Source organism: Brachyhypopomus gauderio, chromosome 17 (assembly GCF_052324685.1).
Source record: "Brachyhypopomus gauderio isolate BG-103 chromosome 17, BGAUD_0.2, whole genome shotgun sequence".
Lineage (NCBI taxonomy): Eukaryota > Metazoa > Chordata > Actinopteri > Gymnotiformes > Hypopomidae > Brachyhypopomus > Brachyhypopomus gauderio.
The window spans coordinates 15,754,863-15,780,600 of NC_135227.1; the positions used below are offsets into that span (position 1 = coordinate 15,754,863).

General features: G+C 45.7%; 2 protein-coding genes across 2 annotated transcripts in view; one reads left to right on the forward strand and one right to left on the reverse strand.

The window, feature by feature from the left end:
* Positions 1 to 790: 790 nt before the first annotated feature.
* On the reverse strand, positions 791 to 14,811 carry crip2 (cysteine-rich protein 2). The gene is made up of 8 exons (XM_076978193.1): positions 14,654 to 14,811; positions 6,446 to 6,540; positions 4,283 to 4,340; positions 3,344 to 3,478; positions 2,893 to 2,961; positions 2,711 to 2,805; positions 2,423 to 2,480; positions 791 to 2,165 (listed from the first exon to the last, which is right to left on the reverse strand). The coding sequence occupies exons 1-8, from the start codon at positions 14,694 to 14,696 to the stop codon at positions 2,098 to 2,100; spliced, it is 621 nt and encodes a 206-aa protein (XP_076834308.1). The 5' UTR covers positions 14,697 to 14,811; the 3' UTR covers positions 791 to 2,097.
* Positions 14,812 to 22,468: 7,657 nt separating this feature from the next.
* mta1 (metastasis associated 1) overlaps positions 22,469 to 25,738 on the forward strand; it is a 14,312-nt gene continuing 11,042 nt past the window's right edge. The window contains 5 exon segments of the mRNA XM_076977867.1: positions 22,469 to 22,496; positions 22,637 to 22,711; positions 22,796 to 22,969; positions 24,743 to 24,756; positions 24,925 to 24,939. Of these exon segments, the coding sequence (XP_076833982.1) occupies positions 22,469 to 22,496; positions 22,637 to 22,711; positions 22,796 to 22,969; positions 24,743 to 24,756; positions 24,925 to 24,939 (306 nt within the window).

A 25,738-nucleotide genomic window follows, 5' to 3' on the forward strand; every position in this document is an offset into this window, starting at 1 on the left:
AGCTCAGTTACTCATGTTCATTCTCACTCATCACTGCTGGCGGCTCTAGAGAAGTGCCACGTCAATATTGCCAGGACTGTCCGTGGATCCGTAACACATTGGTTTGACGGGGGGGGGCGCGTCACGGCGCTGCTGTCAACAGCAGAATAATTACAGCAGGGTCTTTCATGGCTGACCTGCATGTAGCAGACGAAACAGAACATTGACACGCCCACAAATTAATTTTTGAAAATGTCACCTCCACTACGAAGTGTTGGAAACAGGAAAGTGAATGGTGATGTTCTAAAGCCAGATCATTCATCCACTAAGCTATTTAAAAAAACCAGTCATTTTATTAGAAACATCTAACTTCCAATCCACACCCCCCTGCCCCTTCAACCTGGGTTCACATGTCTTAGTAGTCTAGCCTGCAAAACCACCCATCTAATATAACCTCAGTGTTCAAAAACTGACCATGGATTAAATGTGGAGGGATAACTTGGCATGGCCACTGGTTTGTAGTCTCCAACTGCACATGTACAAGATGTTTATAATGAATAAATCTTCCTAATAAACAAAGAAATTAATTTTAAAAATGAATGCGTACATAACTTATACTGTTTTTATTTATACTACATATGCACACTATACAATATATCCTGTATTAAATATAATGGCATGGTTAAAATGTTTAAGTAGTGTAATTTACTTTATTTAGAATTTGTTTCTCCATTCATATTTTGTCCTTTAATGACATTCCCTCCAAAATTATCCTATTCTGATAAAAAAAGCAAACATCTATGAGCTGAGCAAAGAGAAGCAGTATATAAATTTTAATATGGGATGAAAAGACAGTAACAGCAGGACACAAGTGCAAACTGTCCAGTGAGAAGCAGTCGGTCCTCAGAAGTACACAGTCAGTCTTCAGAAGCACACAGTCGGTCCTCAGACGCACACGGTCGGTCCTCAGAAGTACAGTCGGTCCTCAGAAGTACAGTCGGTCCTCAGACGTATACAGCCAGTCCTCAGACGCACACAGCTCAACACAACAAAGAAAGACACAAATAAAAAAGGTACTAATGCACATTCCATATGAATGCATTGTCAGGGTGAACAAAAAGGTTCCAATCAGCTACTTCCTACTGGAAAATTTAACACTTGTAGTTTTTAGACTAGAAGATAGGCAGGTGGTTGTCTAATATTCAGACCACACACTGAACAGCTTATTAATTCATTTTGCTTGTTGGACAGCTCTATAAATACTAATGCAACATCCTCAATTGGTATACACCTCAACTGCTAAGCCCCTCAACCCCACCCCCCCATTATCATAAAAGGGAATCTATGTTCCCTTCATTTGATAAGATATTTTTGCTAAATTCTTAGACCAAATCTAAAATCTTGACTCCGCAAGACAGCCAAACACAAGATGTGGGTTCGAGATTATCTGAGAGATTTATGGCAAAGTTCTCCTGCGCTGCACCTGTCCAAGGAAGTTCAAAGGTGAGATTGATCTGTCATCAAGCCATTCAAAGAACTCGGCACTTTCACACATGAGACTTTTCTCAGAAGTCTTATCTCTGTGGTTAATATTAGAAAGAGACCACAGTCCAGGAGACAGGTTCTGTGCTGTGGTTATTGAGAACTAAGGTCTGTCCTGGACAGACACCTATTGCTTCAAATGGATGAGCTGAAATCGATGATCCTGTAATAAAGCCTTAGTCACAAATAGATTAACATTATAGTTAACAGATGTAGACCTTCATCTAAATTACAACGTACTGAAAAAGCTAAAGGGTAATCAGCCCAACACTATAGTTAATGTTGGGCTGGGTCCTCACAGACCTGTATGAGGGAGACAGAAGGGAAAACCCCTCCTTTGCAAGAATGATTTCCTAATGGCGTGCATACTGCTACAGGGTTAGCAGAGTGCAGTCAGGTTTACTGAAGAGAAGGCGATCAGGCACTGTCAAAAGGAGGATTGTGCATCGTCGGTGGAAGAATAAAGATCCAGCTTAGATGTTGGTACTGGCCTCGTCAGGCAGGGCAGCAGGGGCTGATGGGAGTGGCTGTGTTTGTCATGGGGGGTGTGGTTGCAGGGGCAGTGCCAAGGTAAACTCATGGCTGGGCCTCTGTGTTGGGCTCCTTCTCGTAGATGTAGCTCCCAACACCACCCGTGTTCACTCCTGAAAGCACACAGATGAAGCAGTGCCCTCAAGTAGGGCTAGAGATTTCTCCTCACACCAATAACAAATGGTGTACTGAATAACATAGTAAGAATTTTGCATGCAAGACATGAAACGCACGTCAGCTAACTGTTGTTTTACATACATGAAAATCTTTAGGTAAATCAGATGTTTTCAACAATAGAACACAGGATGCTGGAAGCAAAAGTTATTTAATTGAACAACAGCTCCACCTAGAGGTTCAAAACGCACTGTACCTTTTGGCCCGAAGAGGACAGCATAACATGGTTTATGGCAGTAGGGTTTGCCATCATGCTAATAAAACAGCAAAACAAAACACAAACATATTCAGATTATGAGCACATGTTTAATACTGAACATTTTTATTCTAATGTTGTGTAAAACACTGTAACCCACTGTATAGCAGGGCGGGCGATTCAATGCAAAAAAAAAAAAAACCCCTTTGAGCTCATCTTGAGCGTGAGGACTGTGGCGAGGGAAATGGCTGTAACTGTGTTCTAGAACCTTCTCTCTCCCTGTCTCACCTCCGCATGGCTGCCTGCTGCCAGGGTCTTACTGCACCTCTCACAACGCAGACAGGGCCGGTGCCAGTCCTTCCCCAGAGACGTTACCTTCTCAGCTAGCGTGGAAAAACACGGCGTTTTTTAGACTTTCCTCATCAGGGGGGTCGCATGTTTCCACATTCTAGAAAGAGACAGACACCTACCAAAGTAGACCTTCTTGCTACATCTGGGACATGCACTGGCTTCCCCAGAAAAAGTGGTGATGCTTCCCGCTGAAACAAGAAAAGCACATGTGGGTCTGTGCGGACACACACACACACACACACACACACACACACACACACACACTCATGTCCTTCCTGTGTCTCCTGTAGACACCATGCCTCGCATAATGAGAAGTAATGAATGGCATGCAGGATGTTCCGTCTCTGGCCCGCAGTGTGGGAAAAGCCGGACCGATCGCTCCCGGCGTCCCCCCGCGTCCCCAGAGTGTGTTGCTGGACGAGCCTTATCGCCGCCTTTCACCGAGACGCATACCAGCTCAGTCTTCACAGCTGGCCGAACGGGCACGGGTTCATTCGCCGTCAACACAACCGACTCGACTTCTATGCGTGAGCCTGAACAACAGTGCCGTCCTGGCCGGGTTGCTTGTACCTTTAGACGGAGGCTTGCTGGCTGTTGGGAGCCTCTTCTCTTCGGGCCTGGATGCCGACTCGGTGGTGGGGGGGGGTGGGCCGCTGTTGGCAGGCGCCTCATACACATAAGAGCCTGCTCCCCCAATGTTGACGCCTGCAGAAGCCAAAGGACACCACTGAGCTCTTATCCGCAGTAGAGCTCAAGGTTGTGATGATGTCTTCAGAATGAGATGTGAAGTACAGAGTGACATCACAGACACTTATAGAAATGTATCCAACGCTTGGCCTGCTATGCTAATTTATAAATATATATATATATATATATAAACGTATCGGTCAATATTTCGGAAACCACGTCCTCTCTACTGCTCAGCAGTGGGCGCTCTGTTCACTCATAGCAAAATGTTACTGGAGCAAATGTGGTAGAAGATTACATGCGCTAATTAGCATGAATGAGGCCCATCAGTTATAATGACATTCGTTTGTTCTCGTTTCCTTTCACTACCGGACCTCTCCCGTCAGCCACAGCTGCGCTGGCCTTCGTGCTACATCACGCTAAGGGAACAGGCTGTGGCCCACTGCCGCCCGCCCCCCACCAGGACCTCTGGTCTGTCCTGGCAAGATACGCCCTGCTTATGAGCAACCAGACTATTTGATTTCATGTCAACGTGGAGGTTTGGTCAGCTGATCTCTTCTGCCCTCCATGTTTTATTAGTTATGGGCATAGTTATATGTAATATGTAATTTAGTAACAAACAACAAAAATGTCTATCTGTAAAATACACCCTGAAAAGCACACTGTGGTAGTATAGTAAATCCATATTTATTCATCTGTATGTCATGAGGTCTTACTAAGAATACTAATTTCAGGAATATTTGGGTACAGGTTTTGTTTTTATCTTGTATAATCCACAAAAGACCAACATTATGGCAGTAATGCTACAAACTGTCTTCTTACCTTTTGGCCCATAGAGGGCAGCATAGCACGGCTTGTGACAGAAGGGCTTGCCATCGTGCTGAGAGGAAGATGGAAAAGAGGTGTGATGATGGCACTAATTAACAACCTGGCAACTGTTTACACATCACAGTTCTGCATCAACTCTCCATTCTTCCATCCATTACTAGATTAAGTGTGAAGACTCTGGGCTGAGGCTTCATTTTGGCTGTATGCTTGGTTTCCATTTTACATTGATGGCTGTGCGCAGTGTTCTTCCACAGCTAATCCACTTGAGTGTAAATGCCATAGAAAGTCTTGTCTTCCTTTGGCACTGATGCCCTTTTCCTGATAGCACAGACCGTGGTTACCAGGACACGGCTTGTGTTGATTCATAAACCACCACAAACAGGTGCGTGTGTGTACACTGGATATAGATAACATTTTGTTATGCTTCAACAGAACTGCTTGGTCAGAAGTTTGCTTGGATGGGTTTGTTATGGGAACAGGCACTGGAAGAGGTAAGAGCGGGTCATGGAGTCAGGGAGAAGTCCCAGGCGTCCTCAGCCTCCAGCCCAGGTCCATTCTGGATGAACAATGCTAGGGCAAAACAATAATAAAAACAACCCAACAACTGCAGTTACTTACACACGAGGACTTCCCAAAAAACGTCCATCAGAAACGGCACGATCTCCTCAGCAGGCTTCATTATGTATTATTACTACAGGACGTCGGTGTGATCACTTTCCCAGGTTACTGCTCTAGCCAGGGATTCGTTGTACACCCACGTCAGCTCACATTTCAATGCAGCAAAAGCAGAACGGGAGACCTTCTCTGCAGATACGCGTGATGGATTAGTGCTCCTCACCCACTCACTCCTCACGAGTTTCAATTCCTACAATGATATCGGAGTCTTCTCCACAATTTCCCCTCAGACGTGCTACGCCACCTCTATTGAACCTCGTAACCCCAACAGGTCCTCTGGGAGGACAATGCCCCAGATGATGAAGCTTCAGATGTTGACACAGAGCAGGACCGAGTGATGTCTGGATGACCATCTGTCACCATCCAGAGTGAGTGAACTCCCCTGACGTGTTTGTCCACAATTAACTACGCTGAGCTACAGCCATTAGAGACAAACATCAGATCTCCAGAACAAAGTGGACAGAACCAGCTTCTGCAGGAAACTACACCACTGTTCACTGGATGTCATCTAGGTGAAATACACATATTCAACTTCAGCAATAAAAGGGCACAGACTTAAGAGTCCAAGGCCTTGCGTGACCATTATCTGGAAGTGGTGATGTCAGTGGCCAGGATACACAGTCCAGTCAGGGCAGGAATAGGCCTTCTTATTGTATTAAAATGTAAAAATCAGATGTTTCCTTCTCTGATCTAGGTCTTGGGAGCAGAAGTTGGTCATCCGGTTACACTGGAGCTTCCGTTGCCTCTCTTGATCGAAAAAAGTGACCGAACTCTCTCTGGACTCTCAGGAAACGTCCAGTCCTCCCGCTCTGATCTAGACATCGGCAGGAGCCGCAGCGATGTCACGTGAGGTTGGAATGTGAGGAGCAAGAGCAATTTCATTAGCACAGGGACTCAAAAAAAAAAAAAACAGGATCACAGACAATCACAGCAGACTGTCCTCGGGGGAGCGGTGAAACGCTTAATTAAAGTGCAGCGCTCTCCTGGCTAACTGCAGGAGGAAATGGGGAACCAGCCTCTGTCCTGATGCGCTTCCACGAAACAGCATGAGTAAACCAACGAAGGGCTCCACCGTTGCGGGAGGCTGCCCGGAGACTTTTTAATGGACTGTGGCCTTTTATTCATTCCACTATTTCTCACCTGCCGTCACCTCCGCTTGCACAGGCTAAATGAAGCTAACAGGAAGCGTCAGCACTGCTGTGCCCGAGACCCGGTACCCCGTGCCACGTGCTGCTTGCCTGGGGCACCGAAGCCCCACGCTGGCCTCTTCACACGCAGCTCTCGGCCTCTGAGCCTCTGAGGCAAACAGAAAGTGTCAGAATGTCGATATATAGCCCTCCCTGCTAGCCTACAAAGGAGGGGAATCCGTGGCAGCACAGGCCCAAGAGTGGCCCTGCTCCATCTAGCCACTCCCCCTTGCTCCATCTAGCCGCTCCCCCTGCCCTATCTAGCCACTCCCCCCTGCCCCATCTAGCCACTCACCTCGGCGTGGCCACCTGGCGTCAGCGTCTTGCTGCAGCGCTCACACTTCAGGCAGAACTTGTGCCAGTCCTTCCCCAGGGATGACACCTTTTCAGCTAATGGAGGAGCAAAGAGGAGAGAGAGAGAGAGAGAGAGAGAGAGAGAGAGAGAGGTGACTTTTTAAACAGATTTTCAGAATAATCACTTTGCTCCTAGTCTTTAGGATCTCATGCATCCTCCTTCAGTGGTATAAAAAAAAACCCCTTTTATTTACACTATTGTCCAGATTTGAAACACTAACCTTGTAACCATGGTTTCCTGTACAATATGGTTTTCATGCCACCTCCGGAGTGAAACAGAAACCACTATATGAACCCTTTACTGATTATTTCTGTCTTGGCTAGGATATCGGAAAATACAAAAATGATATATATTTCCCAAAAAGGCAGCAAAAACACTCTGATTTACTCCTGACAGAAGGATGCTTTGAAACACACAGAAAGGAAAACTTGTGGCCGGAGTCCAACTGGAAGGGTCAGCGTCTCACACAGAGGGCTTTGTGTCCCTCTCTGGACGTTCCTCTCTGGACGTGCCCCTCGGCCCGGCAACTTCCCCAGACTGGAGCCCAAGGCTAAGAATACTCCTTCTAATTATAAATGCCGGCGCACAATGGCGAATGGAGCCGTGCTGGGGCTGGTTCGCTCCCACCAGAGGAAACGCCTCCTCTTATCAGGCCTGGGCACAATCAGCCAGAGAGAGGCTGGGCCTTCCGTCAGCCCTGCCCTCCGGACTGTCTGCAGGGACAGTATTGTTTCCAACCCCACTGCCCTCTGGGGCGCTCTCTAAGGGACGCAGCAGAGACGATCTGGATAAGTTTGAGCACTTCTTATATGTTTTTGTACGACATACAGCATACTACTGTGAGTTCTCTATATGGTGGCTGGTAATAATGCAGTTTTGCAGTGGCTTGATGGGTGAACTTGGTGCTGAGCCTGTTCTGTGAAGAGGAAGAGGTGGAATGTCTGGCACAGAGAATCTCAGACAGCATAAATCACCGATAATCTAAGTGTGCTGCTAATCTGTGCATGGAGACATTAAGAGCGATTGCCTGGCAGAGACTGTGTTACTGCAGGGCACAAGTCAGCGCCAATTGTCCCAGTCAGCACGTGACACAGTGCAGGCGGTTAACAGGGCTGCCGTTATCGTTAGAGGCGAGAGGTTATTAGATCACTGTCTGGGTGGCTGCAGTCTGCACGGTCGATACAATCTCCATCTCCTGCTCCTGCTTAGTAGCTGGAACCTAGTTACTGAACACTCACTCACACAGCGTTCAGTAGCCACGGACTTCAGTCTACCTTAGGGCGTAGCTGTGAAAATCTTTCTCCGTTTCAGTTGAGCAGGCACAAGCGGTCACTACAATTCACAAACGGCATCCTCTTGCTTGACAGAGGTCTGGATAATGAAGATCATCACTCCGGAAAGTAAGGACAATGCTGCAGTTTGAATTTCACGACAGAGCCATGTTTCCTGGGCTGAAGCGCAGCAAAGCTCCCGGACATGTAATAAAAGACAAGGAAAGGTCAGCCGTCTTTGGCTCAAGGTGCAAGAAGCTTCCTCAGCAAACTTCCACAAACTGGACAGTTCATAAATAACAATGAGATTAACACGGTGGCTTCAGAGGAGATAGGCGGCCGAGAGTAACGGTGCCTAGACGTAGAGTAGATCCTTCAGAAGCATCTACGCAGGCTTGTAGCGTTTCGCCCGTTGTGTTCTCCTGCCCAGTCGAAGGTTTGTTGCACCGTGTTTTTGTTTTCGGGGTTCACCCGGTTGCTACGTGCGCATCACGGCGAGAGCAGTGTCTGCGTAGTGTCTCCACAGTTCCATCGAGTTTGTTCGTTGGAGCAGAGCGAACGTTGTCTCCACGAGAAGTTTGCCGTGGCCTTCGGCGATGACTCCCGGCACGCTGCCCTCCCGCTCCGGAAAATGGAAACCACGCGAGCTCCAATGTGATAACCATTAATGGTGCATCTGTTGCACATCAAATAAAAAAGTCTCTCTGTAAACACGATGAGGGATTATGCTTGGGCTGCCACAGAACAGAGCTTTCTCTGGGTCTTTCAGCATTGCAGAGTACAAGTAAACAAAGAAACATCCAAATAGTGATGTCTGTTTAAACATATCCATTTGCTTCGAGAATATTTTCATGCCATTAGTAATTACTTTGCTCGGTCTCAAGAATTTGTCCATGGCCAGCGATAATCCAGACATGGCCAACTTTGTAAGAAGAGCATCTATAATCAGATGGGTGAGAAGAGACCAAGAAGCTGGGGGGGGCGGGGGGGGCTCTTTTTTGGTGGGCTAATTGGTGTACCATAATTAGAAGTAACAAATCAGCCCTCAGCCACCCTGTGGCCAGTGAGACAGAGGACGGCCAAAAAAGCGGGTGTCTATTCTTGCTTCCTGACCCTGCCTTCAGCAAACAGAGATGTGTAATCGCGAATAAACAGTGTCCAGCCCTCCAGCAACACCAGCGCTGCGGAACTCCCTGGCACACTCCGCTAATGCCCGTCCCGTTGTGCAAAAAACAGCCACGGCAGACGCAGGTGTGAAAATGGTGAAAATGTTGGACTTATCTGCTCAGTCTGCATAGTATAACCCTCCCTTTCCGAGCCGTGCGTCACCATCCTAGATGTCTAATGCCACCGCGTTTGTATGCCAGCTGGACTTACAGCAGCGTTTCAGCACTGATTACCACATTAAATGTTTGTGTGTTGCATTTAAGGGCTTCAACCCGAAGCATGTATGCACACACATGGAAACACTTCCACACACCCAGGAGGACCGAGAGCTACAGCGTGCATATGCTCCTGCTTCTGGACACCTTTGAGCCATTGTCCATCTTCCAATGCGTCCTCTATTAACACGTCACTTGTTCAGAAATGCCATCCATCTCCTTTATTAGCCGTGAAGGCTTTTCGACCCCATGGAGGTGAAACTTGACCCAGCTCTGCTTCAGCCAGTCCTTAGCCGTGCTCAGGAGAAGCATGCAGCCAGCTGCTTCCTCTAAACAAATGTTAAACTTGGCAGCTGATGGGGAATTTTCATTGCCAATTTGTACTGGTGCCTGAGCTTGGGAACCATCATGGCACTGGGTGTGGCAATGAGTAAATGTGGCGATGGGTGTGGCCATGACCAATTGTGGAGCTGGGTGTGGCCATGACCAACCGTGGATTTGGGTGTGGCCATGAACTGTCTTGTGTTCAGACGGGCCTGGCTGGCCAGCTCATCTGTCTCAGGCTGATGCAACAGCACTGCAAGTCTGTCTCCGGTAGGCCACCTCTGCCACAGGCAAGGCCAGAGTTCTTCCAGGTCCAAGCGAAAATAAGCTCGTGACTTTAGACGTACGGTGCGTTTGCGTGGGTGTTGGAGGCCCATCCCTTAGGTGGGTTCCGACGGTGGCTACTGGCACTTGGGAGGGTTTCTTCACACAGCCTCCTTTAGCTGCGGTGGGACAATGCTTATGTTCAATCTCCCAAACAATTACCAGTCTCTAAATCTTAGTTTTTGTAGGGATGCAAGTTTTTTCCGGGCCAAACTACAACAGCATGCAGGCTTCATCTGGCGGTTCTGTGAACTGGTGTCAGAACCAATATAAACCAATATAAACCAATATAAACAATGCCCTGAGCAGTGAAGGAAGACCGCACTAAAGTGGCATCTGGTCATCAAGTCAACTATGGTACTGTAACAAAAACAACAACATGCTCAATATAGAGTGACAGTAGTCATATCACTGTATAATGGCAAGGAGCGTCTGAAGCTCCATACCTTAAATAAAACGATCAAACCTCCTGGTCAGAGTACATTCAGAGGCCAGACGTAATGCACTCTGGTGCCTCAATGGAAGCTAAAATGAGAATAACACTACTATAAGACCCAGTAACACACATTAGCCATTATGTAATGCCACAACCCTGCAATTTTGAAAGGCTTGAGACAACACATATTGCTACAGATCAGGTGAAGGCCTGCAGTGAGAAGGTTCCAGATCAGGTCTGCTGTGACACCAGCCCTCCAGGTTACGCAATGCCACTGAACCGGAGGCCCGGTGTCCAGAAATGGCATTACATAACAGCCCATTCAAACCAGCCTGGGATAGGACAGCAGAAGAGGGTATTCGACCACACTGGCAGGAAAAATGTGTGTGTGTGTGTGTGTGTGTGTGCGCTCACGAGCGAGCACGAGGAAGGAATGAATAATGATGCTGTGTGTCAAGAAAAGGCAAAAAAAGGCACATGAGGATGAGGACAAGTGAGGATGAGGACAATAAGTCAAGGCAGGAAACATCTGAAGAGGAAATTACATACGCTTGTGTGACGTCAAGAATGCAAAAAGAACGAACGCAGGACAAATGGGCGTGAGGGGGAAACAAAACCCTGGTTTCCGCGTGTGGACAGGAAGAGAAGAGGACAGGGCCCATGTGAGCACGCCCGTCCTCTCTGATCACCACGCGTGAAGTGATCAGACGACTACTTTCCTCCCAGCCAGGCAGGAATGCAGGCCCGGCGGGCATTAGAGAAGAAACCGAGGGCCCGTTGGAAAGAGAGTGGAGGAAATCCAATTCCTGTGTCACCGCCGTCGTCCATCAAGTCCTGGATAGCTCATTACCATGCAGGACAGTGCTGGATGCTGTTAGCGCAGCCAAACATGAAAGAGCACTTTACTCATTCACTCTCCTTTCTTTTCCACCTCTTCCTCCCCCCCCCCCCCCCCCCTCCTTCATTCTCGCCTGTCCACCCCCTCACACAACCCGAACCCGCTCCCACTGGAGATGATCACATCCTCATAGTCTCCTATGAACCTCCAACACTAGATATTAAAGTGTCTCTGCCAGCTCCTTTGATTTCACATTCACTGGCAGTGAATTATACCACATTATGACTATTATACTGGAGAAACATCACCATTATCATCACTGTTGTTATTGTTACTATTATTGTTAAGCTGATTAGTTTATAGAAGATATTAAATATGAACATGGATGTACAACTTACATAATACCTGACACAAGACTAATTGCAGCATCTCCCAACAATAAAGAGATAAAGTGAACATTTTGTTACTGTTTAAGTCTTCAGAAGGCTCCAATCAGTGGCTTGTGACTAGGGCTGGGTATCGATTCAAATTCCAAGAATCGATCCGATTCTGATTCTGAAGATTAAGAATTGATTTATTTCGATTTAATCGATTCGATCCGATTCGATCCAATTCGGGGTTTAGTGTTATTAAAAATGTGTTTGAGCTGTTTCCTGACTATGTACAGAAGCAACATGGTAAAACTAGTATTATATCGATATTAATCAGCAAATAGTTACTGGTAGTTGGTAGTTACTGACGGCTGGACAATAAACAGAGGACATCTTTGAGGTGTCTATATCTGCAACAGTGGACTCCTACTGGGACACTAACCAGTGCATTATTATTATGATTGAAATAATTAAGAATTCACCCAAAAGCTGTTGCTACCAAATGCATTTTTATTTTAAAAGTGCTCACACTTAATAAACTGAAAGTATAAAATGTAAATGTGTATTTTTCTTTAAAGTGCGAATATAATAACAGAACTGTCACGTTACGGTCCCCGACCCCTCCCTGTTGGGCGTGTGTTAACGTTGTCTGCGTCTACTCGTCTGCGTCTGCGTATCTCCGTGGGTGCGGGTGCGTCTTGTGATAATCCTCACCTGTGACTCGTCTCGTCATCACGTGGGGTTTATGTGGTTTGTCTATTTAATGTGTGTTCGCGCAGCGTCCTGTGCTCGTCGTTGTTTGAGTCACACATGTTCTATGTAAATGTGTTTTATGTGTGCTGTCTGCGCTTTGGTAAATGTAATAAACGTAACGATTTGGAAAGTGCAAAGGATTATGCCTCGTCCATCGCATTGCGCCCAATGTTACAAGAACATTTTTAACTTTTTTAAACTGTAAAAACACTGGGTAAACGGTCAGTGACACGGACTAACTGTAAATAGTCACTGACACTGGATAAACTGTCCTTCTGCTTTTAGATTGCCGATTTGACTATCGTCGTTACCGTCACTGTCCGACGCCATGTTGTTTTACAGTTAGTTAGACCGAGCACGCCTGCGTGAATTCAGTGACGAGGCGGGGGTAAAAGTTCATTAAAAAAATCGATCTTTGGACGTACGAATTGATTATCAGATCATCTTATGCGAATCGATTCTGAATCGGAAAATCGATTTTTTCAACACAGGCCTACTTGTGACCAAGCTTTGAAACAGGAAACACTCAGGGACGAACTAAGAACCTGATGGAAAATAAAACCCTATACACAAAGCATAAAACCTCATTTGGAAATATAATTTTGCCCACCAGGTTTACAGAGGGAGAGTGTATGGTCAAAACTTACCAACCACTTTACAACACCAGTTTATTTAAATTCCTAATGTGTTCAATGTTTGCAAATACAGGTCCAAACATTAAATAAGTCACAAGCAGTTTGACTGTCTTTCAAAACACTAAATATTTAAAACATTTAAAGAGTATAAAATATTACCATATAAACCCAGTTACATCTAATATGAACACTGCCCTTCTGTCCCTCAGAGTCATCTAGCTAAGAAAGCAACTGTACTGAGATCAGTGAGAACCACATTGCAGCATCCCAGTGGAACATCAGTGGCGCTCCAAAACAGGGAGGAACTGAGCACACCCACAATTCAGTGCAGCCGCCCAGGGCCCCACGGTAATATTAGCACACTGCATCCGTCCCACCCACCTCCCCTATGACGTGTACTAAACCTCTGGGCCCGAGGCCGGGCCTTATGGGAAGGGGCTCCGGCCACAGTCTGAACCGCACGGTGACGCGGTTCAAGCTACTGTGGCAGTAGCCCAGAAGAACTCATGAGAAATGTGATGCTAATGGTGTAGCAAAATGGGCCATGGACAAACCCCTACCCCCCTTCAGTCGGGGGCGGGGGGGGGGACTAACAAAGAGCCACAAAGCTCTCGGAGCACTCTGGGTGAAATCAAGTCCGGGGGTGTGTGAGCTTCTCGCCCCACACACACTATTGGACTCCACGTCTCCCCCGTTCTCATCATCACCTTAAGAGACTGGAGGGCTGGCTGATGGGATGACCAGAGCCAGAGTTGCTCTTACTTTTATGTAACCCTGCTACCATCAAGGCCACTGATTTTAACCCTCTTGAAAGCTTTACAGATGGCAGGGGAGTTACTGCTTGGCAAGTGGGCTCCTCAGAAGAAAGGGACGACCACGTCACTAGACAATAAATGGTAACGCTCTGGCTAGCACAACAGACAGTAATTCAAGTGTATAAAAGAATGATAAGTACAATCGAGCACAATGTCCTGGGAAATTTACATTTTGGCACAAAAAGACAGAAATAAGGTCACAGGCATTGCACTGGTTTCTTTAGATACATTACTGAGTCCCTAAAGGTTTGACAGGCACCTACCCTCGTTTTCGGGGGAAATGTATCCATACAGTACATAAATTAAATGAAATGACACCAATGTGAAAGGTTCCCATGTTCTCATGTAAACGGCCAGATGAGGAATTAATATGACTGACAGCGTGCTCATAAGTTATATCGATTAGAATAGTACAGACGAGCACAAAGAGGATCACAGCACAACTGCTGTTCGTATCAACACAGTGAAATTGGCCCCCAATTGTAGTAATCCCCATCAACGTTGTTTTTGTGCCAGTTTTTTTTATTCTAATTTGAAAAGTAAATCTCCGTATTCCAGTTACGTTAGGTTCGTTTGCACATTCGGTGTTAACAGTTCTGGTACGGACGGAAATAGCATTATATTTTAAAGCGATGTGCAAAGAAGAAAGCTGATGCCAGACGATAGCAGAACAAGTCAGTGTGGATGCTAATATGATTTACTGTCGCTCCAGTGAGTGAACCCCGCCTGCTACTGCAACGCCACCGTCAAGGCTTCCCGGGACCACGTGAATTTTGCTATACTAGTTTTGCTAACAACATTTTTGTTTGTTTTTTTTTACAGTACTGGAGCAGTACAACATTTAACGAAAAAAATATTAAGCTAACTAAATGCATACCTTTGCAATAAAATATGTAACTACCCAGCTAGTTATTTAGTTATATTTTCCAAGTAAACGTGCATTTGAGTTATTATTCCAAGCAGCTAATTGAGAGAAAAACAGCAATGATCGGAGCTTACCGAAATACACAGTCTTCTCGCATTTGGGACATTTTGACGCCATGCTCACGTTTTCTTTCTGGTTTTGAGTCAAATGAAAGCACAATGGCAGCAGGGCTAGTGAGCTGTGGTGCCTTTACTCACGCGCCAGTATTTCACTGAGCTCGAGGAGCATCCCACGCCGAGAATCGCTCCATATTTGCATAGCCCCGCCCACTCCCACAGGGTTAGACATGCACCCTACCAGCACAATCTGCTGCTTTCTTTGGTCCGGACACCGGTCATTCACAGTTCGGCCTGGCCCGTCTATGTCATCCTCGCCAACTGGAGCTCTACTCACTCGTTTTTTCGCTTTTTTCCATCTTTGAGTACGTTAAAGGCGTCCTACAATAGCCCCTTTCACTGCTTATGAATTGGGATTCTTCAGCACATGCCAGACCGTTACTATTTGAAATCTCCGTGAATGATATTGGCAGGTCTTGGTAATGCTTAGAACATTCCCTTTCCTTAGATCATACTGCAATGTGACTTTTTATTTTTTCCTCTAGTCAAAAATGACCATCCACATTTTTTTGCTTTCTTTTTTTAGACACAAGTTTGTTCCCACAGCAGTCTGTGAGATGGTGAATGTCATCTTTCAAGTTCCTCACTGTCTCTCCCAAAACCTTCTTCTGAGCACCTTCTTCCTTTGACTTCCTTTGACTAAAATCTCTATTTTACAGCTTGCAGTTTTCCCGAGCGAGTAAGCTTGCTGCAACTGCAGCTTTGTGGGAGCCACTGTATAAGCACTCTGGGGAAATACATTCACCCTGGCTGACAATAAATATTGATTTGGAATACAGAAATCCTCACACTGTGCTTAGATATCTAGGCTGCAGCTAAAAGAATAGCAACATGGTTCAATTTGTGTGAAACAGTCATTTCATGCTTCGCCGCAGCTTCTCCCCGTCTGTGCTCAAATCCTCAGAGTTTTAAGACCCAAACAGGTGCCAGAGCCTCTCCGTCCTAAATGGCTCCGTGTTCTCTTCATTTACACCTCATGCCCCAAAGGCCCATAGCAAGTGAGCGCTTATGGGAGTGAGTGATATGGAAGGCTGTCCTGGACGCGTGCCCCACCTAAAGCCACACTGCACGGCCCAGCTCTACAAGAGCAGGGCCACGTCATTCTTCATGTGGCATTCGGAACATCTGTATCCTTAGAGGATGCCTGCATGTTTTCACAAGGATACCACAAATAGCAGTGGAATTTGAAGGGAGTGGTATGTATCCATGCACTCAGATGAGAGTGAGGTAGACAGATAGAGAGAGAGAGAGAGAGAGAGAGAGGGAGATAAAGAGAGAGAGACTGAAATCTTTGAATTTTTTTAACAAGTGGCTTTGATTTCTAGTTTTGCTTTTTATCCCAAAGGAAGTCCTCATCAGGAATGAGAAGCAGGGTGTTCCGTATAAGAGAGCACTCACTATGGTAGTCACTCAAGAAGCCCCAAAATAGATTGGGTCTTATCAGGACCAACGGCCTGCAGCAGAGCAGGTGTCTGTGCTGGACGATAAGACTGTCCCAGCAAAGATTCCCACTGCTGGTATTCTCTTAGGAGCAGAAACGAAGAGATATATGTCTTTAAAAAGGGCTATTCCAGTACACTAACATACAATAATGAAAGCACCCAATTAATAGGAATTTAACAAAGACATTTCATGTCCTGAAGTGAACCCAACCCATGGTTGTCTGAGTCCTTGTCCGCCGCATGAAAGCGCTCAGAGGGTGAAGGTCTCCCCCTCCACCAACGGGACCATGCTGCTTTGTCTCTGTTTTCATTCCACAACCCTCTCAATGGCTTTGGGGACACAACATCTCTCTCCGCACTCGTGGCTCTGGACATCCACTGCGAGCTGCACTCTCCTCCCGAATCTCATCAGCACTCTCGCTCTTGACTAATCTCAGCCATTATATTTAACCAGGGTATTTACAAATCTGTCGTGTCATTGTCAGCTATTTGTTTGCCTAAGCACTAGAGGAGAAGTAAATGCTTTTCTAGTCGGCAGTTTTGAGGGTGTGGCAGCCATGACGGCCATGAGGAGAGTCATGGGAGGACTGAGGGTTTCACTGTTTAGCTGCTGGACTGGAAAAAGACCAAAAATACGGCAAAATAACTGAATCTACTGCCTTTCTAGACAGAAGCTATTAGACTGATATGTACATATTGTATTGTGCTATGGAACACCGATAACTTCATATCAACTCTTAGTTCTGTGGGACAGATGAATGTGTTGCTTTGTTTAAATCTGGTCATATTGGAAGTATATTCAGATCTGTAATGTTTTCATTTTTCTCTCGGTCTCTCTGTCTCTCTCCCTCTGTGTGTGTGTGTGTGTGTGGGGGGTCGTATGTCTGTGTACATGTGTGTTTGCTAAGCAATTCTAATCACTAAAGAAGGGATGGATTTCATGGTTTCTTATTTAACCTCTTCAGTTCAGACACAGCAGATAACTGTGTGTTTACACTGCTCATTTTATGGGTTCCTTATGTAGCTGTTTCTTTTTCTACCGTTTAAACTGGAATAATTAACTCCCGATTAATGTATATGTGTAGATTTTTGGCATATCTAATTTTCCATCTTGTCTTAATTGTAAATATAAAAAATACTGTTTATGATACCCAACTGATTCTACATTTTATTTCAGATACCAGATAAGCCTAGGATATTATATCATCTGTAACACTCAAGCTGAATGAGAAGAGACTCTGCTTTAACAAAACACAGATGTCCACTCAAACTCAGGGCTACAACACAGCTCATCTCTACAACACAGCACAAACAACAAACACAGAGGAGTCCCAGCCAAGAACAGTGAAACCAAAATGGGCTTTGTTGACCTCGGCTTGCGTAAGATTCCAGCATTCAGAGGACGACCAATGTGAGGAAAGAAATGGCCGCTGTATTATTGATTTTGTCTCCTGAATGATGTTTACTATTGACATCTGCATCCAAACCTAAGCAGTGCCCCCCCCCCTTTAGTGGGCATAAGAGCTCACCAATTATTCTCTTTCTTTAAAACCTGGAACCAAAGCGTTCAGTAGTCCTTTGTCAACTGTCTCTTTTATCACCACATCTTTCATTTCGTCCTATTGTTGAAAATCAGTAGTATCTCACATTTGATATATTAAAAATTGTTTCTGTAAACATCACTGCCGTTTTTGCTGTTACATTTTTATGTGTATCAATATCATCCTGCATAGGTAATTATTTTGATAATTCTGTTCATTTAATGAATTATTTGACTGGATAATAATGATTTCTAATTTCTGTTTTATTTGTGCACAATGTAGGTACAATTGTTGCATGAGTAATACAAACCTACACTATTCACACATATGAGTGATCTAAGTTGCTTTCCAATATAAAACAATGTAAACCCACCACATCAGTCCTCCAAATTTTATCACACACACACACACACACACACACACACACACACACACACACACACACACACACACACATTTACACTACTGGTCTATACATTTTGGTGACACGAACATGGAGGTCTGTAGTTATGGATCCTGCCCTTCTGGTCTGTCCAGCCAACTGCTGTCCCCTGTCCCTGCTTCTCTATCCACCGCTCCACTGTTTCCCTGGAAACCGTCCCAGCCCTGCACTGCAGACTGGACAACACTACGCAGGGAGGGACAGCTGTCCCCTTGGAGTGCCCGTCCCACCCCGTTGCTTCCTGGGGTTCCTGCCAGCGTTCCTGGTCCTGGAGGAGCAGGGGTGGAATTCCCCAGCAGGGCTGGGTGTCTTCAGAGCTGCTGCTTCACTGGAACAGCTGAGATCTTGGACGTCGAACGACAGCAAAGCATGAACGCAACACCAGCTCACAGCACGTTTGTCAGCGAAAGGTTTGCATGGTTATCGGAGACCTATGACAGTTTGCTCCTGGCCCCGATTCTAAGACTACAGTACAGATTGTTTCTTCATGGTTAATATAGTAGAGGAAGACCGTTAAACACTTGGTAAGCAGTTGATAGGGGTCCTTGCACCAAAACTCACTTCTCAGGGCACGTCTCCATTGTAAAAATGACACTGACAGGTCATGATAACTCTTTAAGAACTCTGTTTTGTTAAGAAGTTCTGTTTTGTTGAAACTCAAGTGCGCGCGCGCACACACACACACACACACACACACACACACACACACACACACACACACACACACACACACACACACACACACACACACACACACACAGCCATTCAGATATCTTTTTCCTAATCGAATAGAACACAGTGCAAAACAGGAAAGGGGAGGCGATAGTGGTTAGGGAAACAAATGCTCAGAACAACATGAATGCGATGATGTCAGTGTTTGTGTTGGATTCTCAGTGGCTGCGCGTTTTAGTCCGTCTCTAATCTCTTGAGGTGATGACGAAAGAGGAACGATGAACTAATTACTTCAGTGACATTTCCCACTGTTAGTGATCAAACAGGGCAGGCCACCGGTTACTGTGCGAGCCAGCTTTGGCCTGTTGAGAGCATACAGGGACAAAGCCCAGGTCAGTAATTTGAAACGGATTTTCAGTGCCCCCTACTGGAAATTGTTATAACCTACACCGAGGTATATAATAGATTCGCTCGTGGTTAATAATTCAGCAATGCGCCAGTTCATTTATAATCATGCCAGATTATATTGTTATGCATGGAATTCTTAGCGTGTTACAGAGACCTTTTTCCCGCATATGATTCTCTATGTCTAAGATATTTTTAGTGCATGGTATGCTATTAAAGGTCAATACTGCCACCTGCTGATATATATTATCTTCATGAGATAGGGTCAGCTTCGTGTCTACTCTATGATGTTTTGTTTGTTTGTTTTCCCGTAGTACACCTCGAGCAGGTTTGACAGGTTCAGTAATAACATTTTTGGCTATTTGATGCTTTCACAAAGACTGACACTTTAGGTTCTCTAAGTGTAATAAGCCGTGCAGTATATTCATTTTGAGGTTAAAATCCTACTTATCAGAGCATATAAATAAAATGTTACAAATCTTGTGAAAACTCATATTTCATCATATTTCATTGCAAAAGGACAAGTGAGACAACAATTAGTTTGTAAAAAAATTAATATGATTCAACTTTGTAAAATGTAATATTTTAGGACAACTTCTCAGACACCATCTAAGTATGAGTGATGGTTCATTTCCTCAGATCTTTCCAATATCTCATTCTCAATGAGACAGGTTCACTTTCAGATGTGTTTTAATCAGCACATTGAGAGTGACTCCTGAACATTTGTCCATAATTCTGTCCATGTGTCATAACGCAGCTCCTAGTCCAGTCATTCTTGTGCATTTACTTATTTATGTTGCAGATTCTGCCTTTGCAGACAAAATAAATCCACTGAGAGGAAAATCAACAAACATCTGCCATATCAGGATATTCTGCTTGTATGCAATAATTAATTATTTCTAATAAATGATATTGGGAAATAGAGCTTAATGAAGTCCTCTATGAAATATTCATTTGTTCCTTGACATCTTCTCTTTACTAAAACCTTGTGGGTGTGTGTGTGTGTGCTCATGTGTACGTACGTGTGTGCATGTGTGTGTGTGTGCGTGTGTGTGTGTGTGCGCACATATATGTGTGTGTGCGTGCGTGCCTGTGTGTGTGTGTGTATGTGCATGTGTGCGTGCGTGTATGTGTGTGTGTGTGTGTGTGTGTGTGCGTGGGTGCGCACATATATGTGTGTGTGCGTGCGTGTGCACGTGTATGTGTGTGCGTGCGTGCCTGTGTGTGTGTGTATGTGCGTGTGTGTGTGTATGTGTGTGTGTGTGTGTGTGTGTGTGTGTGTGTGTGTGCGTGCATGTGAGTGTGTGCTAAGGTGATATCAAAGTGGAACTGAGTGGAGTGAGTTTGGTTGGTTATTACATTCGTTTGAAGATAACTGACTTGTATATGAAATACTGTATATTCATCATTCTCTAAAATGAGAGGGCTAATTCAAGTTAAGTGGTGCAACAATGAAGTTTGAGGTAGACTATGCGTCCAAAGGAAGGCCTGTGGCTTTGCAACTATTTCACTCAAATGAAGGATATGGTTGTTTAAACACACACATACACACTCATGCAGATCAGCATTATGGAACTGACTTCATTTTGAGTCTGCACAGATGGTGGGTCAAGGCCTGTCATTGGCTGAGGTGTGTCACATGACTGCAGCTTACAGCTGGAGGCAGAGCTATGTTTGTAGGGGTTTCATATGGTGTATATCAGACACACACCAACAGCATTCCTCTCAGCCTACGCTAACGATAACCACCAAACAAGCTCTTTGGTCTTCAAACCAGGATCCTCAAAGAACCCCACTTCCCCAGATCACATCCCTAGCACTTATTGCTTGCCTAAACTGCTTGCAAGTCTCAACTAGTACTAGCTGAGAGCATTTATCAATTATTTTCATGTTATCTTCCACAAGTATATGAATTATGATGCTAATAGTAAAACAACATACAGGAGGCAGAAACCAAAGAATTAAGTGATCTGAACTCATAAACACCAAACAAGCACAGCATACTGTATGCAGTGACTCCAACAAATGCTTATTTTCCACCTTAGTAGAGGAATGTCTTCCAAAAAGACTTCATCTATGTTCATTTAAATAGCTTCTGAGTTACTCTTGAGAAACTCTTCATGTTTAACTCAGTGATCATCACAAACTTTTGTGAATGAATGAGTGGGTACTACTGTTTGTAGCCTAATTTACAGAACCTCTTAAAAACTCTCTGATTGCTATTGGCCTTCTAACACTGGGACCCAGACCCTGTTTGTGCTGTACTGTTTCCTACCAGCCGTAAGAAGAGATGCTGGTCTTATGGTAATAACACAGCTAAGTGTTTCCTGCTGGCGCCGCGATCTCCTCAGCTTGGGCTTATTCACATGCTGACTCATTCGCAACGCAAAAAAACTCTGAACTTGTGCCACCCACAACGGCAGTTTTTGAAAAACACTGATTCAAGTTTCCCATAACTTAAAAGGTGGCCTTGGTGGTAATCGAAGTAAATTTAGAAAATGGCCTGCTGGTTAATTCAAAACTTTACCTGTTTACTGTGTTGGTTACTTGAAACATTCTGGATTTAAGGTCATGTCTGATATTCAAAGTTATAAAGGCATAAAAACAGATTATGTCATCATACGCCTATATTATGTAGTTATTGTTGGAATTTCATTGAAAGATTTTTAAAAGCTGTGGTAATCCTCTATGAAATACAAATATCAGATATGATCAGCTTCAACGTTCCTCCAAACCCATCACTGTCCCATTAGTTCCAGTCCAGAAATAGCAGTCTATATGTATAATTTTATTATAGCAGTCTAACCTTTTTTATTTCTCTTTTGTGGTGGGAGTGTTCTCTGTGAAAGCAACAGTTGTTTACTTTGTTATTTTGCCTCTAGTGGGTCTAAAGTAGTACAGCAATTGTTTGGGTCTTTTTCAGGAAGGCGGGAGACTGGGGAGCGGATAGTGATGCTGGCGCTGCTTCGCCCTCTTCCCTCCCTCTCTCTTTCCCTCCAGCCACCGCTGGCCCGAGTGCCGCTTACTGGGGAACGCGCTTTGTTAGGAAGGTGTACCCAAAATTTTTTATGCGGGCTTCCCCCCCTGAGCTCTTTTTAATCGTTGGGGTGAAGAGAGGATTCAAAAATATGTGCGCTGTCTCTTTAAGGTTCCTTGACTGGTCCGCTTCGTATTGATCAATCCACCATTTTCCAACACAGTCAGCGGCGGCGGAGGCAGCGACGGCGGCGAGAGAAACCCCTACCTGGACACACCAGGACCGGGGGCAGTCATGGCAGCCAACATGTACCGGGTCGGAGGTAGGGAGCACGTTATGTGTGTTTTTGAGCCTTTTTTTAGTGTGCGTGTCGGCCTCGTTTCTGTTCTTTAAGCATGCTCGCAGCTTGGTTGTCCTTCCTCTTATTTTCTAAAGCTTAAGTGCCCAGTGCTGTGTGACTAGAGGATGAGGATGATGATGGTGATGATGATGATGGTGAGCAGGATGAAGATGAAGACTCTAGTTTCGGGGACTCCAGTATTTCCTTTTTCTTTTACTTTTGCCCGAAATCGTCTAACGGTTAACACAGTGTAGCGAGTAAAGAGTTTAATTCACCTTTAGCAGTGGAGCTACGCGGTCCTCCAGCCCGGTGGGTCCAGCGTGGTAAAGTTCAGCTGGACCGGGGACTTCCACGGACCGGACCAGTCGGAACCACCGCGTCTCTGACGGCCAGCTGGGAGCCGACTCGAACCGTGGAAGGGCCGGGGTGCACAAAAACGTTTGACGTCTCGCTTGGTACTTTTCAAAATTTCGAAGTAATGTAGGTGAGAGTTGTGTAACCGCACAGAGCTCATGTGAGCCGGGGAGTGTGGTCCTTATAACGGCTGGCTGTCTCTATCTCGGGTTAGTTCATTTAACCAGCTAACATAAGCTCGACTAATCTTGGATATATAGCTGAATTATAACTGGCTACCTTTCCTGTATCCAGAAATGCACCAGGTAGTTGGATAGAAACTGAAGTGTTAAAAGAGATTTGTGGTGAAATTGATCACTAATAAAAGTAGTAGTTGATCTTCAACGTGTCAGTCAGTTAGTTTTGAATGATAAACGATGAACTGAAGATGGTTTTTAAACCGTAATCTCTCTGGTTTGATCCCCACACCCATCCAGACACCCTGACAGTTAAGAGGTGATTAAGACGATTCGGCTAGTTCTTTGTGTCAGTGTGATTTATCAGTCAAGATGGTCCTTTCAGTCTCAGTCCTATGGGGATCTCTCGCACTGCCAGTTTTGTTTTGTGCCTGCTTGGTGTCTCATGAATTGCATGGTAATTAACAGAGGTTGAGTGGTATCAGTTATGATTGAGTAGAGACCTAGCTAACCTGAATTGTATGTCATCGGCTACTCCCAGGACTGGCCCAGAGAACCACTGCGTTAAGGGGTATTTTGGAGCCACAATTTGAATTGCGTTCAGCCCACATTATGTTTACGCCAGTCTGCTGAATGAGTGTGTACATCATGCCTTGATTAACGAGGGGAACTCGCACGCAAAGTTTGGCAACCCACTGATTGAGGGTTGTAATCCTACCAAGCCATAGAGCATTATCGTCATACATAAAAGCTCCATCCTGGCAATATCAGGTGATTTGGCGCTCTCTAAATTGTCTAATGTTGCGGCAATGGTGACACATCATACCTCTGTAGGCGTGGGCTTTGAGTGAAGGCTTGGGAAAGATGGTGGTGTGGATTAGCATCTCACTTGCACTTTTCACATGGCATTTCCCGCATCTGCCTCTGCCGATCCTGCAAATGGCCTCGGGCTTTCATGCCGGTGGAGAACCTCTATGGGCCTCCATACCTCCAACCACCTCAGCACCTGGTGTGCATCGACGGCTGCTGTCCATCTCTCACACACACACACACACACACACACACACACACCACACACACACACACACACACACACACACACACACACACACACTTCCACACTGGGCCTGAGCAGCATGTCTGGTTTATCCTCGAAATGTCTCAAAGTCATTTTGATCAAAGTCACTGAATTGACCCATAAGATGGCATTTTCTGATATGCGGACTTCTTTGACGTGAGGAAAGGTATCTGACTAACAGAACTGCTGCAGATGTAGCCGGTCATTAGCGAGAAAAATATTTGCTAATTCCTTGCACCACTGTCCATTGTTATTCCCAATAAGATATATATACAGGGCGCATTTTAATAGTCTCTGTGCTCTCTGTAGGGATGCCTGCAGCCTGTCAGGTTGCAGACAGAACACTCCGTGGAACCAGTGAAGATTGGACATTAGTGCTCAATTCCTTAATGCTTTGTCGGTAATGCTGTTTACCACCAGGAGCGCCTGATTTCGATGCAGTGTGCGTACAGCTAAATGGATGCATTAATTGCGGCCTTTTGCGATTAGCATATCTCCGGGCCTGAAATTGCTAATAATGAATAATACGCATCTAGTTGTACAGCCCTCAATGAAGTGAGCGCTTGATTCCAGTCACAGCAACACAGTTACCCAACCCCCCCCAACTCCCCTCCCATTAGTGGAGATGCCCAAGGTGAGGCTGAGCCATAGTGCCATCAGCAGCACAAAGCCAGTGTCGTCGTCCCCCAGTGACCAGCGAGGCTTTGCGTTTGAATGCGGAGCCATCATTGGAAAACAATGCCTCACGGATTAGAGAGACAAAGCCTGCTTGAGTGCTCCCTTTTCTTCTTTGTCTTCCCAGCGCACGCCGCTGAAGGTAGCGGAATATCCTCTCGTGGACCTCGCTGTGCCACCTCGTCTCCGCCTGCACCCCCCCCCCCCCCCCCAGGAGGAGGGGAGGGGCCCAAGCAGACCACTGCGCTTTAACCCGATGGAAAGGGTCTCGTGCCACAAGGCCGCGTGAACAAGCGTTTGCAGTCGTGCGATGGTCCGTCCTGTGTTTGATGCCTCTTAAGATCCTCCTGTACTCGAGTCGCCTTGAACCGTCCCGAAACCCTCGGGACACCGGAGGAACCACGGCGTCTCCAACCCGGTGGGCCTGGGTTCTCCCGGGCCCAGCCATCAGCCGTTACTCGCACACGCAGCACCTATAGCCCGGGGTTCACTACACTCATGCTCCGGACTGGAGAGGATGTGCCGTTGCTCCTGAGCAGCTCACTGGGGAGGAGTGTTGGATTGTCTTGTTTGGGGAAGAAAACTCCATTGTTAAACCTCCATTTGGGGGGGGGTTGGTCCGGTTGTGTGGCAGCCGGGCCGTTCGGGAGCCCGTGTGAAGCAGTGTGAGTTGGGATTTGTAGTCTGACGAAGTGTTGGTGCGAGGGTCGCTGACTGGCATGCTTGCGTGAGAAATTGTGGGCTGTTGGCTGCCAAAAGGAACATCAGGCCAGGATCTTGTGCCCAGGGCCTGTGCTCCCGTCTCCTCCCTAACAGGGGTTATCTCAACCATACACTTGGGTGATTGGCAGTTAAAACCGCCTCTTTATCATTTATTCAGTGGTTATTCAGCAGGCAGAGACTCTTAATAAAACTATTTGGTCCGTGCACGTGCGTGAAAT

Excerpts from the sequence above, each read along its gene's own strand:
- crip2 (XM_076978193.1), bottom strand. The coding sequence starts at position 14,696 with ATGGCGTCAAAATGTCCCAAATGCGAGAAGACTGTGTATTTCG. Across the intron at positions 6,541-14,653 it reads CGAGAAGACTGTGTATTTCG|CTGAAAAGGTGTCATCCCTG; the intron begins GTAAGCTCCGAT and ends CTCCTCCATTAG. Across the intron at positions 3,479-4,282 it reads TGCCCTCTATGGGCCAAAAG|GCGTCAACATTGGGGGAGCA; the intron begins GTAAGAAGACAG and ends TGGCTTCTGCAG.